At 37.2% G+C, this 15379-nt stretch overlaps 1 protein-coding gene across 1 annotated transcript in view; it reads right to left on the bottom strand.

The window, feature by feature from the left end:
• The window catches only part of SLCO6A1 (solute carrier organic anion transporter family member 6A1), a 125530-nt gene that overhangs the window by 64816 nt on the left and 45335 nt on the right, over positions 1-15379 (bottom strand). The window contains exon 8 of the mRNA XM_032284693.1: positions 11633-11777. Within this exon, the coding sequence (XP_032140584.1) occupies positions 11633-11777 (145 nt within the window). The remainder of the gene's footprint in view (positions 1-11632; positions 11778-15379) is intronic.

Genomic DNA, 15379 nt, shown 5'->3' with positions numbered 1-15379 from the left:
AGCGAAACTCCATCTCAAAAAAAAAAAAAAACAAAACAAAACAAAAAACACTTGCTGGATAACCAGTGATGTTGTTTGGAGAAAAGAATACCTTCTGACCTTTTGAGTTGTCAGAATTCTTGTGCTGCTTCTTTTTTAAGTTTGTGGGCTGATGTTTATTTAGTCTTTGAAGTTCCGTGTTTTTTTTAGTTGTTGTTGTTGTTTTTTATCCTATTTGATGACCTTAAGGATTTCCTTGTGGTATAAGGTGAGTTCATTCAAATGAATTTGTTCTGGAAGGTTTTAGAAGGCAAAGGCTCAGCTCAGGACTCTTGGACTGTGTGGTCTAACTCCAGGGGACCAGTATTGGGCACTGGCTTTGTTCTCTGCCTCCTCAAGGTAGAAACCTTCTGTGCTGGAGGGGTCGAGGTGCTCCTAGGCTGCTGGCTTTGCTCTCACTCTAATGGATGGTGGCAGCCAAAGCATTTTGTAGGGCAAGGGCAATGGGATCCATCCTGCTTACACATACCAGCAGCAGGCACAGTGACAGCAAGGCCAAGTGCATGCTTTGTAGCTGTGGCCGGGTGCTTGCAGATGCTGGGGTGCTGGCCTCCATGGGGGAGCTAGTGAGGTTGTTTGAAGAAAATAAGACATTCTGGCTTTTTGAGTTGCCATAGTTTTTGTGTTATTTGAAGGATACAATATTTAAAATTATCATCGTTGCACAAGCTTCTCTTTTGGTTAGCATTTGCATCTTTTGTTTATCCTTTCACTTTCAACCTTTTCATATATCCATATTTAAGGAGTGCCTCTTATTAGTAACATGTATTGAAAATTTTTTCACAGTTTGCCATTCTTTAGACTATTTATATATAACATAACTACTAATATATTTACTGGGTGAAAACTTTCCATGGGTCCCATGTTTCTGCATATCCTGCAAGCAGAAGCACTGACTTGTCTTTGTTCTCAACTATCTTTACAAAGATATTTATACAGTGAGTAGCCTTGGGTAATAAGGATAGTATGCCCACTTAGAGCAGAGGGCAAATTCGCTTAGAATTTTGGAAGACAGAGAGAGTGTCGCCTCTGGACACTCTCTTTCAAGTATAATGTCTCTCTCTGGAGCCAAAGACAAGCATAATTACCGCCCATTATAAAAGACTTGGGTTCCCTAACCTCAAGATTTCTTTCATGTAATACAACTCATTGTGTGTACAGATGTCACCTGGCCTTCTTTCACATCACCCTGTGGAAACTGGAGCTCAGAAAAACTAACAGAAACTCTTGTTACTGCTATTGCTGTGAGTCATACTCTTTATTTCCTCTCTGACCAAGAAGTTTGGTGTCTTCTTCCAGCACACATGAAACTAAGTTAGATTAACTTGTTAGCTAACAGATAGGATGAAATTCAAACCCATTACACATCTGAGCACTCTTAACAACAAAGATGGAATGCTAACAGAGACATGACTTTCTGTAGCTCCGAGCTGAAGTAGATTTAAAGACAGCTCCATAGAAGGTGACACAGGTCTTATTAACTCTTCTCTAGGCAAGTAAACTTCCCTGTAAATCTGGCCAACAGCCTCAGGACTGCCCCACTGTAAAACTACTACTATTTTTTTTTCTCATTAGACAGAAGATTCCGCCTGCTTTCAAGTTACAGATAATAGTTCCAGAAATGTGCTGTAAAAATGAGTGTAAAAACAACAAAAAAAGAATTACAGCCCTATGGCCAGAGACCAGTTGAATTATCAAAACTTTATCTGATTTTCTTGGGACATGATAAAGTGCAGTACATAATTTCTTGTTTAAACAAAACAGCCAATAGCTAAGTTGACTGGAGGTCCAGCTCCTCTTGCAGTCTATTATTCCAACCTTGGATCCATTTTAAAACAATAAAAGACCTCAGAAATTTTTATAGTCCTGACTGATATAAAGTAGCTTTGCTGTGAACCTCTTAGGAAGATTTTCCTAAGACAAATAAAATTCCTGTGTGAAATTATAGATGAAGCATTGAATAGAATTTGAACTCTCATCATTCCTGAAAAGAATGTGAAGTAAACATGTGGGTTGTACTCTGGACAGTTTCAATCCACTTTTGTTGTAGCCTCAATCTCCTGATGCTGTAGCTTCAATTTCTAAAGTTATAATTAGTATTTATATTTTATAATTTTATAATATTATACTGTGAATGCTGTCAAACTCCAGAAGTGATAATAAAACACAAGAATTGCTACCAAGCATGTACCTCTATTTCCTCTCATAGGGCCTAGAAGAAACAATGTAGAAACCCAGAAGGAGAAAGCAAAGTCCCTGCTTTGAATCTATAAGGTAGCAAGGGTAATAAGAGATGCAGTATTTTCATTTAACACAGATTATGGCCAGTGTAAAAGGTTATCAGGGCTGAGCATGGTGGCTCACGCTTGTAATCCCAGCATTTGGGGAGGCCAAGGTGGGCAGGTCACCTGAGGTTGGGAGTTCAAGACCAGCCTGACCAACATGGAGAAACCCCACCTCTACTAAAAAAAAAAAAAAAAAAAAAAAAAAGAAAGAAATTAGCTGGGTATGGTGGCACAAGACTGTAACAAGACTGTAATCTCAGTTACTTGGGAGGCTAAGGTAGGAGAATCGCTTGCACCAGAGAGGCAGAGGTTACAGTGAGCTGAGATCATGCCATTGCACTCCAGCCTGGGCAATGAGAGTGAAACTCGGAAAGGAAAGGAAAAAGGAAAAAAGAGAAGGGAAGGAAAGGGGAGGGGAGGGGAGGGGAGAAGGATATCAGGAGCTGGAGGTTTACAGTGGATTAATCACTACTGAATTCAAAGTCCTATAAACCTGGCTGTTCCAGACATTGCAAAGTAACCAAATCTACTACACAGACTGATTACATGTAATATACTGTACTGGACTTTGCCAAGGCATCATTTTGTATCCCATTGGTACCCAAAGACAAAGACAAAGACAAATTCTAATTCATGCCAAAAGACCATGAATATACATTTACAATAAGAATACTAGAGTATTCTTTAGATATTCCTTAGGAGTACCTAAACTACTCTGCCATTTGCTATAAGAAGGTGCATAAGAATTTAGTGTGATTCCTATTACCTTCTGATGCCTAAATCTTTCACTGATAGATGATATTCAGTTGGCTAGAAGATCTCAAGCCTCAGACTCAATGGCTCTAACTTTGGTATTATCACACCTTCACCAGCAAGGGTAACTAATAAATCCCAACAAAATCCAAAAGACTGCAAATCAAGTATCTCGGGACTATATAAACAGATTCAAAATGCTCAATTACTCTGGAAGTCAAGGAAAAACACGTCTCACTTCCCTCCAACCAAAAGGGAGCCTAATGTCACTTTGGACTGGGTATCAGAGATGGTAAATGTCTGTCTTGGGCCTTCTACTTGTCTTTTATATCAGCTAACTTATAGTGAGTGTAATTCACAAGCCTAAATTGAAGTTGATCAGCAAGCTGTGCAATACTCTCTTCTTTGATGTTCTAGAAATTTAATGATCCCCTTGAGCTACAAATCTCCATGACTAATAATTTTGTAGACTGGAGCCTCTGGATAAAAGAGATAGGTTCCACTCAGAAATACCCATTGTTGTATAACATTCATTGACTCCTTAAAACAGCTACCATTTGAAAAGCAACTACTAGCTTACTGCTAGCCTCTTGTCAAAACCAAAGTCCTAATTTACAATGATCTTTTGATTTTGTGAACTGATATTCTCATATTGGGATGAACCAAATCAGGCATACAACTATTTAAGAAGCCGTACTTGTCAAATAGAAACAATATACTCAAGAGCATAGGGGTGGTCATAAAAGATCATCAAGTGTTTACATCACCACCAGCAGATCATATAGTTCTTGGAATACAAGAAATTTCTCTAGAATGAAGTTACTCTGGGTTACTAATGGGAGCTTCCTGGCAGGATTAGTGGTGTGCTATTCATACACAGCCTTACTACAGCTATCTTTATGATGAGAGTAATACAATTACAAAATGTAGTGCAAAATTTGTGCTTGACTTTACTCGAAATAATTAATGACACCAACTCATTCCTGGAAAGCACTCTTGGTCAGCCTCACTCACTGATCAACATTATTACAGATGACAAAATTGCCCAAAATTTCATTCTTACCAAGGTAGAATTTGCAATTGCTAATGTATTTTGTCATGTTTGGATTAATACCTCAGGCTAAGTAGAAAGGTCAGTAGAGAAACTTAAAAAGAAAGCCACCTGATTGTTTTAAGATAGACCTTGATGGCTGAAAGATTTGTTCAGCTGGCTAGATCCAGGACCTTGAGGGGATGGTTAAAGTAAATACTGCATGTAGCCTTATACTGGTGCTTGGAATCCATTGATAATAACCTTAATTAAATATGTTAGGAAACAAATGGAATGGATTTACTCCTCAACTTCTGTTGATTTTATTAATAAGAGTGCCCCAAACCTGGTGTGCTCATGAAAAAAATTGTCATTATGGCCCTTGAAAGCTGATCTGTTTTGGCTTTTTGGACAATTTGCAGTCAGACAAGACTGTGTCATATATATATATATATATACACATATATATAAGTACTCCATAAAAGGTTTAGGTTTATAGTCAATATTTCTGTACATCTAAATCTTTGTTTTCTATTTGCCCCACATGTTTTTTGTTTGTTTGTTTTCTGTCTGTCCTTTCTTTTTTTTTTTTTTTTTTTTGTTTTTATTGTACTTTAAGTTCTGGGGTACATGCGTAGATCATGCAGGATTGTTGTATAGGTACACACATGGCAATCTGGTTTGCTGCCTCCATACCCCCGTCACCTGTATCTGGCATTTCTCCCCATGTTATTCTTCCCCAACTTCCTCCCACCACTGTCCCACCCTTGGCCTCCCTGCAACAGATCCCAGTGTGTGATGCTCACTTCCCTGTGTCCCTGTGTTCTTGCTGGTCAACACTCAACTATGACTGAGAACATGTGGTGTTTGAGTTTCTGTTCTTGTGTCAGTTAGCAGGAAATGATGGTTTCCAGATTCATCCATGTCTCTACAAAGGACACAAACACATCATTTTTTGTGGCTGCGTAGTATTCTATGGTGTATATGTGTCACATTTTCCCTGTCCAGTTTATCGTTGACGAGCATTTGGATTGGTTCCAGGTCTTTGCTATTGTAAACAGCGCCGCAATGAACATACATGTGCATTTGTCTTTATAATAGAACTATTTATAATCCTTTGGGTATATACCCAGTAATGGGATTGCTGGGTCAAATAGAATTTCTATTTCTAGGTCCTTGAGCAATTGCCACACTGTCTTCCACAATGGTTGAACTAGTTTACACTCCCACCAACAGTGTAAAAGTGTTCTTATTTCTCCACATCCTCTCCAGCATCTTTTGTATCCACATTTTTTAATGATTGCCATTCAAACTGGCATGAGAGGGTATCTCAATGTGGGTTTGATTGCATTTCTCTAATAATCAGTGATGATGAGGATTTTCTCATATGTTAGTTAGCCTCATATATGTCTTCTTTTGAAAAGTGTCTGTTCATATCCTTCACCTACTTTTGGACAGGTTTGCTTGGTTTTTTTTTTTTTTTTTTTTTTCTGGTAAATCTGTTCTAGTTCTTTGTAGATTGTGGCTATTAGCCCTTTGTCAGATGGGTAGATTGCAAAACTTTTTCCCATTCTGTTGGTTGCCAGTTCACTCTAATGATTGTTTCTTTTGCTGTACAGCTCTGGAGTTTAATTAGGTCCCATTTGTTTATTTTGGATTTTGTTGCCAATGCTTTTGGCGTTTTAGTCATGAAGTCCTTGCCTATGCCTATGTCCTGAATGGTTTTGCCTAGGCTTTCTTCTGGGGTCTTTATGGTGTTAGGTCTTATGTTTAAATTAAGTCTTTAATCCATCTGGAGTTAATTTTAGTGTAAGGTGCCAGGAAGGGGTCCAGTTTCCAGTTTCTGCACACTGCTAGCCAGTTTTCCCAACACCATTTATTAAACAGGGAATCCTTTCCCCATTGCTTGTTTTTGTCAGGTTGGTCAAAGATCAGATGGTTGTAGATGTGTGGCATTGCCTCCAAGGCCTCTGTTCTGTTCCATTGGTCTATATCTCTCTTTTGGTACCAGCACTGTGATGTTTTGATTACTGTAGCCTTGTACTATAGTTTGAAATCAGGTAATGTGATGCCTCCGGCTTTGTTCTTTTTGCTTAGGATTGTCTTGGCTATGTGGGCTCTCTTTTGGTTCCATATGAAGCGTAAGGTGGTTTTTTTATGTTCTATGAAGGAGGTCATTGGTAGCTTGATGCAGATAGCATTGAATCTATAAATTACTTTGGGCAGTATGGCCATTTTCATAATATTGATTCTTCCTAACCATGAGCATGGAATGTTTCTCCATCTGTTTGTGTTCTCCCTTATTTCCTTGAGCAGTGGTTTGTAGTTCTCCTTGAGAAGGTTCTTTACAACCTTTGTTAGTTGTATTCCTATGTATTTTATTCTCTTTGTAGCAATTGTGAATGGCAGTTCGCTCATGATTTGGCTCTCTTTAAGTCTGTTATTGGTATCTAGAAATGCTTGTGATTTTTGCACACTGATTTTTTTATCCTGAGACTGCTGAAGTTGCTTATTAGTTTAAGGAGATTTTGGACTGAGAGGATAGGGTCTTCTAAATACACAATCATGTCATCTGCAAATAGAGACATTTTGACTTCCTCCTTTCCTAATTGAATACCCTTTATTTTTTATTTTCTTGCCTAATTGCTCTGGCTAGAACTTACAATACTATACTGAATAGGAGTGGTAAGAGAGGACATCCTTGTCTAGTGCCAGATTTCAAAAAGAATGCTTCTAGTTTTTGCCCATTCAGTATAATATTGGCTGTACGTCTGTCATAAGTAGCTTTTATTATTTTGAGATATGTTCCTTTGATACCTAGTTGATTGAGAGTTTTAGCATAAAGGGCTGTTGAATTTTGTCAAAGGGATTCTCTGCATCTATTGATATAATCATGTGGTTTTTGCCTTTGGTTCTGTTTATGTGGTGGATTACGTTTATAGGCTTGCATATGTTGAACCAGCTTTGCCTCCCCAGGATGAAGCCTACTTGATCGTGATGGATAAGCTTCTTGATGTGCTGTTGCAATCATTTTGCCAGTATTTTATTGAAGATTTTTGCATTGTTGTTCATCATGGATATTGGCTTGAAGTTTTCTTTTTTTGTTGAGTCTCATGGGTTTTGGTATCAGGATGATGTTGGTCTCATAGAACGATTTGGGAAGGATTCCCTCTTTTTGTGTTGTTTGGAATAGTTTCAGAAGGAATAGTACCAGCTCCTCTTTGTACATCTGGTAGAATTCAGCTGTGAACCCATCTGGACCTGGGCTTTTTTTGGTTGGTAGGCTATTGATTGTTGCCTCAAGTTCAGCCCTTGTTATTGGTCTGTTCAAGGTTTCAACTTCTCCCTGGTTTAGGCTTCGGAGAGTGCAAGTGTCCAGGAATTTATCCATTTTTTCCAGGTTTACTGGTTTATGTGCATACAGTTGTTTGTAGTAATCTCTGATGGTAGTTTGTATTTCTTTGGAATTAGTGGTAATATCTCCTTTTTCATTTTTTGTTGCATCTATTTGATTCTTCTCCCTTTTCTTTTTTTATTAATCTGGTTAGCATTCTGTCTATTTTGTTGACCTTTTCAAAAAACCAGCTCTAGGATTTATTGATTTTTTGAAGGGTTATTTGTGTCTCTATCTCCTTCAGTTCTGCTCTGATGTTAGTTATTTCTTGTCTTCTGCTAGCTTTTGAGATTTTCGATGTTGCTCCTCTAGCTCTTTCAATTTTGACAGTAGGATGTTGATTTTAGATATTTCCTTGCTTCTCTGGTGGACATTTTATTGTTATAAATTTCCCTCCAAGCACTGCTTTGAATGTGTCCCAGAGATTCTGGTATGTTGTGTCTTCATTCTCCTTGGTTTCAAAGAACATCTTTATTTCTGTCTTCATTTCATTGTTTAGCCAGTCGACATTCAGGAGCAGGTTATTCAGTTTCCATGAAGTTGTGCAGTTCTGAGTTAGTTTCTGAATTCTGAGTTCTAATTTGATTGCCCTGTGGTCTGAGAGACTGTTTCTTATGATTTCCGTTCTTTTGCATTTTCTGAGGGGTGATTTACTTCCAATTATGTGCTCAGTTTTAGAGTAGGTGTAATGTGGTGCTGAGAAGAAGGTATATTCTGTTGATTTGGGGTGGATATTTCTGTAGATGTCTATTAGGTCCGCTTGGTCCAGATCTGAGTTCAAGTCTTGGATATCCTTGTTAATTTTCTGTCTTGTTGATCTGTCTAATATTGACAGTGGAGTGTTAAAGTCTCCCACTATTACTGTGTGGGAATCTAAGTCTCTTTGTAGATCATTAAGAACTTGCTTTATGTACCTAGGTGCTCCAGTATTGGGTGTGTATATATTTAGGATCATTAGCTCTTCTTGATGCATTGATCCTTTTACCATTATGTAATGTCCTTCTTTGTGTCTTTTGATCTTTGTTGGTTTAAAGTCCATTTTATCAGATACTAGGATTGCAACTCCTGCTTTTTTTTTTTCCTCTCCATTTGCTTGATAAATCTTCCTCCATCCCTTTATTTTGAGCCTATGAACAATCCTTGCACATGAGATGGGTTTCCGGAATACAGCACAATGATGGGTCTTGATTTTTTATCTAATTTGCCAGTCTGTGTCTTTTGATTGGGGCATTTAGCCCATTTACGTTTAAGGTTGATATTGTTATGTGTGAATTTGATCCTGCCATTTTGATGCTAGCTGATGTTTTGCCCATTAGTTGATGCATTTTCTTCATTGTGTCAATGGTCTTTACCATTTGGTCCATTTTTGGCATGGCTGATACTGGTTGTTCCTTTCCTTGTTTAGTGCTTCTTTCAGAATCTCTTGTAAGGCAGGCCTGGTGGTGATGAAATCTCTCAGCAATTACTTGTCTGTAAAGGATTTTATTTCTCCTTCACTTATGAAGCTTAGTTTGGCTGGATATGAAATTCTAGGTTGAAAGTTCTTTACTTTAAGGATGTTGAATATTGGCCCCCACTCTCTTCTGGCTTGTAGGGTTTCTGCTGAGAGATTCGCTGTGAGTCTGATGGGCTTCCCTTTGTGGGTAACCTGATCTTTCTCTCTGGCTGCCCTTAACAATTTTTCCTTCATTTCAACCCTGATGATTATGTGCCTTGGGGTTGCTCTCCTTGAGGAATATCTTTGTGGTGTTTTCTCTGTATTTCCTGGACTTGAATGGCAGCCTGCCTTGTTAGGTTGTGGAAGTTCTCCTGTATAATATCCTGAAGAGTGTTTTCCATGTTGGATTCATTCTCTCCATCACATTCAGGTATACCTATCAAACATAGATTAGGTCTTTTCACATAATTTCATATTTCTTGGAGTCTTTGTTCATTTCTTTTCACTCTTTTTTCTCTGTTCTTGGCTTCTCATTTTATTTTATTGAGTTGATCTTCAATCTCTGATATCCTTTCTTCTGCTTGGTTGATTCGGCTACTGAAATTTGTGTATACTTCATGAAGTTCTCGTGCTGTGTTTTTCAGTTCCATTGAGTCATTTATATTCTTCTCTAAACTGTTTATTCTAGTTAGCATCTCATCTAACCTTTTTTCTAGATCTTAGTTTCTTTGTATTGGCTTAGCATATGTTCTTTTAGCTCTGAGAAGTTTGTTATTACCCACCTTCTGAAGCCTGCTTCTGTCAATTCATCAGATTCATTCTTCATCCATCTTTGATCCCTAGCTGGTGAGGAGTTGTGATCCTTTGGAGGAGGAGAGGTGTTCTGGTTTTTGGTGTTTTCATCCTTTTTGTACTGGTTTCTTCCCATCTTCATGGCTTCATCTACCTGTGGTCTTTGTAGTTGGTTATTTTTGGATGGGATCTCTGAGTGGATGTCCTTTATGTTGATGTTGAAGCTATTTCTTTCTGTTCATTAGTTTTCCTTCTAACAGTCAGGTCCCTCTGCTGCAGGACTGCTGGAGGTCCACTCCAGACCCTGCTTGCCTGGGGATCACCCACGGAGGCTGCAGAACAGTAAGGGTTGCTACCAGTTTCTTCATCTGTTATCTTCACCCCAGAAGCATACCCATCAGATGTCAGCCTGAGTTCTCCTTTATGAAGTGTCTCTTTGGGTATATGGTGGTCAGGGAGCTGCTTGAGGAGATAGTCTGTCCCTTATAGGAGCTCAAGTGCTGTGCTCTGTCTCCCATGAGTTCCAGGCGCCAGTTGAAATGGCTGCCCAGATTTGTGTGAGTTTCTGTGCAACAACCCACAGCACCAGCCATGCTGAAAACTCGTGCTTTTCGGTCCAGAAATCTCCTGGTCTGTGGGCAGTGAAAATTTGCTTGGAAATGCATTGAGCACTCACCCTCCGCATTGTTCTTGCTGGGAACTGCACTCTGAAACTGTTCCTATTCAGCCATCTTGGATCCTCTACTCTGTCCTTTCTTTTATAATTAAAGTTTTTTTCATATTAATATATTCTCTTACTACAATTTTATTGGTTACCCTAAAAGTTACTACATGTATCCTTGATGTTTTATACCCTAAAATAAATTAATACATTTATAACTTTCCCACTAAAACTTTAAAACATTTAATTCAATTTGCAACCTCTTTTGGAAAGCCAATTTTCAATATCTCATAAAATAGAAAATGTGCACAATAGCAATTTTCCTTCAATGTCTAAACTTAGATCAACTCTTACAAATGTACACAAAGAGATATCAACAAGCCTATTCATTACTGCATTAGATGAGTGAAAAAGTGGGAGTCAACAACATATCCATTAATTGGATGATAAATGAACAATGGTATATTCATAAAATAGAATCATAAAATAAAATAGCAAACTAAAATGCATTAAATAGATATAGATAAACATAAATCTAAAGAACACAATTTTTGATGAAAAAGCAAGTGGTAGAAGAGTATGTATAAAATGATACATAAATTTTAGAAATAGATGTGTATAGGGCCGGGCGCGGTGGCTCAAGCCTGTAATCCCAGCACTTTGGGAGGCCAAGGCAGGTGGATCACGAGGTCAACAGATCGAGACCATCCTGGTCAACATGGTGAAACCCCGTCTCTACTAAAAACTACAAAAACTTAGCTGGGCATGGTGGCGCGTGCCTGTAATCCCAGCTACTCAGGAGGCTGAGGCAGGAGAATTGCCTGAACCCAGGAGGCGGAGGTTGTGGTGAGCCGAGATCGCGCCATTGCACTCCAGCCTGGGTAACAAGAGCGAAACTCCGTCTCAAAAAAAAAAAAAAAGAAATAGATGTGTATAGACAAGCACATAAGCAGTAAAGTCGTACAAACATGCATGGGAATGATTTACTCTGACTTCAGAAGAGTGATTACCTGTGAAAAAGAATGAAGAGAAATAGGATAAAGGAGAAGTACAGAAGTTTTTACAAGAATTTATATGTTAAAAATATTGACACAATGATGGCAAAGTGCTCATATTTTGTAAAATTTGCATAAATCATATCTAGGTATATAATTCCTTATATTATTTCAAGTCTATCATAAGTACATACAATAAGACTGTGCAAAATTTTTAAAATGGTACAATATAAAAGTAAATCTACCTGCAAGTGCAGTTGCCATAGTGGGTGTTAATATAAACTGATTTTCTAAATATTTAGGCAAAAATTCAGAAGCTCCCATCATAACCAAAGATTCTGACGCTTTCGATAGAGCTAGGCATATAAGCACTGGATTCTTCATCAGAATCTGAAATAAAAATTTTATATATCAATTATTTTATTAGATAAAGAGGAATAGATAGAATCAAATGCTAATGATCTGTCTATAAAAATTACCATTCCCAGTCTAAACTGAAAAGATGATTGATAGATTGATAGATAGATAGATACATAGATATATAGATAAATGATATGTAGAGATCCAAACAGCAATATATTATGCAACAATATACAAATTCTATAAAAGACAAATAGGTTTGACAATTGCAATTTTGATTTGCTCTTCATACCACTTATAATTTTTATTTATGAGCTTGGAAGTTTGTTGGACAGATTAGAGAAAAATTGATGTCACTAACCAGATATCTAGAGTTTCTCTTTACTTTGGCTTGCCTACTTATTTATTTTATTTATTTTTTTTTGAGATGGAGTTTCACTCTTGTTACCCAGGCTGGAGTGCAATAGCGTGGTCTCGGCTCACCGCAACCTCCGCCTCCTTGGTTCAGGCAATTCTCCTGCCCCAGCCTCCTGAGTCACTGGGATTACAGGCACGCGCCACCATGCCCAGCTAATTTTTTGTATTTTTAGGAGAGACGGGGTTTCACCATGTTGACCAGGATGGTCTCGATCTCTTGACCTCGTGATCCACCCGCCTCGGCCTCCCACAGTGCTGGGATTACAGGCTTGAGCCACCACGCCCAGCCGCCTACTTATTTTTTTAAGCAAGTGTTTCTTATTCAACTAAATCACAAAACAAATAAAATTTAAGCAATATTCAAGAAAAAAGAGGACTGCAGAAAATATTTATATTTTACTCCTCAAAGCCCATCCATATAAAGAATGAAGTTATTTAAATTTTGCATTTTAGCAAACTTGTCAAACTTATTTAGAAGGCTTATTAAGATGTGATGGTTTATCATTATCTATTATACTATACAGAGTAATTAACAACATAGTAAAATATTAACTTTCAAATTAGTTACTGTATTTCCTTGGTTATCCATATCTCACTGAAAATATATTTAGTGCTATTTTATGTTTGCATATTTTTAATTACTTTAAATGTTTTTCTGGCCCTAAACTTCCCCTGTTAGGTGTAATCATATTCTGCAAATTTCAACTAGTTCAGCTTTGAGTGCTATCTAATTTTACGAAGTGTGATTCTGCTATATTTATTCATTCCCATAGGATTTAATACTTGTCTTGCCTTAAAATGCCTACTATCACAAACTAGGCTGCATTAAATATCCCTGTGTATGTACCTTAAGGTCCAATGATAAGAGTGTCTCTAAGAAGTACATATCCTAGAAAGAAATTCCTAGGGGATAGGGATTTAGCATACTTTATTCCACTATTTCTCTAGATTGTTCTTCAGAATGTATCAGGTTACTCTACAATGACTACACCAGCACAATGATGGCAGTGCTCCATTTTCTTCATTTAGCTTGTACTTTCTAAAATTTATCAAAGAAATATTTCTAGTTTAGCACGCCCATGCAGAACTATGTCATTTTCCCGTAAAAATTCATTAAACTTGGAAAGGCCGTCTAACTGTCTCAATGAAACAAATAATGCTATGACTTCTGAGGATGGATCGCAAAATGAAAATATGGCTTCTGCTGGGATTTTTCACACTCTGAGACCTCTTGCCTTGGGACTCAGTTACCATGTTGTAAAAAAGACCAGGACAGATGCAAATGATATGTGTGGTATTCTAGCAAACAGTATCAAAAACAAACATTTGAGCAAACAAGCCTTCAGATGGTTCCATTCTCCAGACTTTGATCACTCTAGCTCAAGGATCCCCCAGCCTCTGTAGAAACAACAGGAGCTCAGTTCACGGCCTGTTAGGAACCAAGCCATCCAGCTGGAGGTGAGTAGCAGGTAAGGGATCCAAACTGTGCTTTGCCTCCTGTTAGATCAGCAGCAGCATTAAATTCTCAAAGGAGCACAAACCCTATTGTGAATTGCACAAATGAGGGATCTAGGTTGCACAATCCCTGTGAGAATTTAGCACCTGTTGATCTGTCACTGTCTCCCATCACCCTCAGATGGGATAGTCTAGTTGCAGGAAAACAAGCTCAGGGCTCCCACTGATTCTACATTATGGTGAGTATGTAATAATAATAGAAATAAAGTGCACAATAAATGCCATGAGCTTGAATCATCTTAAAACCAGTGCCCCCACCTGGGAATATATTTCTTCCATGAAACTGACCCCTAGTGCCAAAAACGTTGATTACCACTACTCTAGTTGACCCCAAGTATAGTTGAGAGGAATAAGCCCTGTCCAAACTGCATTTTCATGAGCAAAATATATTTTATATTGTTTTAAGTCATAAGTTATGGGATAGTTTATTATGTAGCAGTAGATAACTACAATACCTCACATAATCACACACACTTGATATTATTAGCTGGCTTTCAAAATGTTGCCATGGTGACCAGTATAAAGTAGTACCACAATGCTTTATTTCCTATTTCTCTAATTTCCAATCTAACTGAGGCTTTCTTTCCATCATTCTTAGCTATTTGGGATTCTTTTTGAGTGCATGAACTGGCTCGTTCTATCTTTACTAGGTTTCCTGAAATTTGGGGGTAGATTTTCTAAAAATTCATTGTTTATTCTAAATATTAATCACTTGGATTTAGATATCTGAAACCCATCTATTAATGGGGTCTACAGTTTCTTTCATAGAACACAAATCCTTGACTTGATACATCTAATCCATAAAGTTTGAATTCACATTTAATACTATTGCAATCTTGTTTAACATTTTCCCACCTCTATGTCACAAAGCTATTTATTTCATTTTTAACATTAACTGTGTTGTTTTATCTAATCACATTTTATTAACCTGGAAATCACCTTTGTACATAATATGAGGTAGAAATCCATCATCATTTTTTCACAAAAAGCCAAATTGGCTATCACATCTACTGAACTTTACAGTGCCTCTTTTATCACATAGCAAGTTCCCATGTACAATATTTAGTCTGTTGCTGAATTCTCAGTTATGTTACATTGATCTATTAATCTATATCATGGAAGTGCTACACTGTTTTTATTACTGTGGTTTCTGTAGTGAGTCTTAATATGAAATAGGTCCGGTGCTCTTTGTTTTAGCTATCCATGCCCTTATTCTGCCATACAAATTTTTTAATCGGTTTGTCATTGACTAAAAAATAAAATATTTGCCACAATATTGATTATATTGCATTGGATTCATAGATTGTTTAAGAAAACTCACCTAGATGAAGATTGTCATTTCAAACATTAACATGGCATATCTTTCAATCTATCCCAGTCATCTTTAATAATGTTGCATAAAATTTTGATTTTTTCATGAAGTTTTATAGCATCTGTTTAATAAATTTCTGAATTACAGTTTGATGATTATACTTTCTTTTTACTTTATTATCTAATTTTAAATATAGATGATTATGTTTATTCTACAGTTTTTTTATTTTACTTTAATTTTCTATTTATTTAATGTAGTGCATTCAAATATTGATCAATTAGAGAATTACGGCTTTATTCATAGGTTTTTCTAGTCCACAAATGTTATATATTCATTTATTTTAAAATAATTATTGAGAACTGAATATTAAGCACACTTAACCATAATA

The sequence above is a fragment of the Sapajus apella genome, unplaced genomic scaffold (genome assembly GCF_009761245.1).
Source record: "Sapajus apella isolate SASKATOON/1434 unplaced genomic scaffold, GSC_monkey_1.0 scaffold1, whole genome shotgun sequence".
NCBI classification, from domain to species: Eukaryota; Metazoa; Chordata; class Mammalia; order Primates; family Cebidae; genus Sapajus; species Sapajus apella.
The sequence above is the reverse complement of the archived record's forward strand: the minus strand, read 5'-3'. Positions and strand labels throughout refer to the sequence as shown.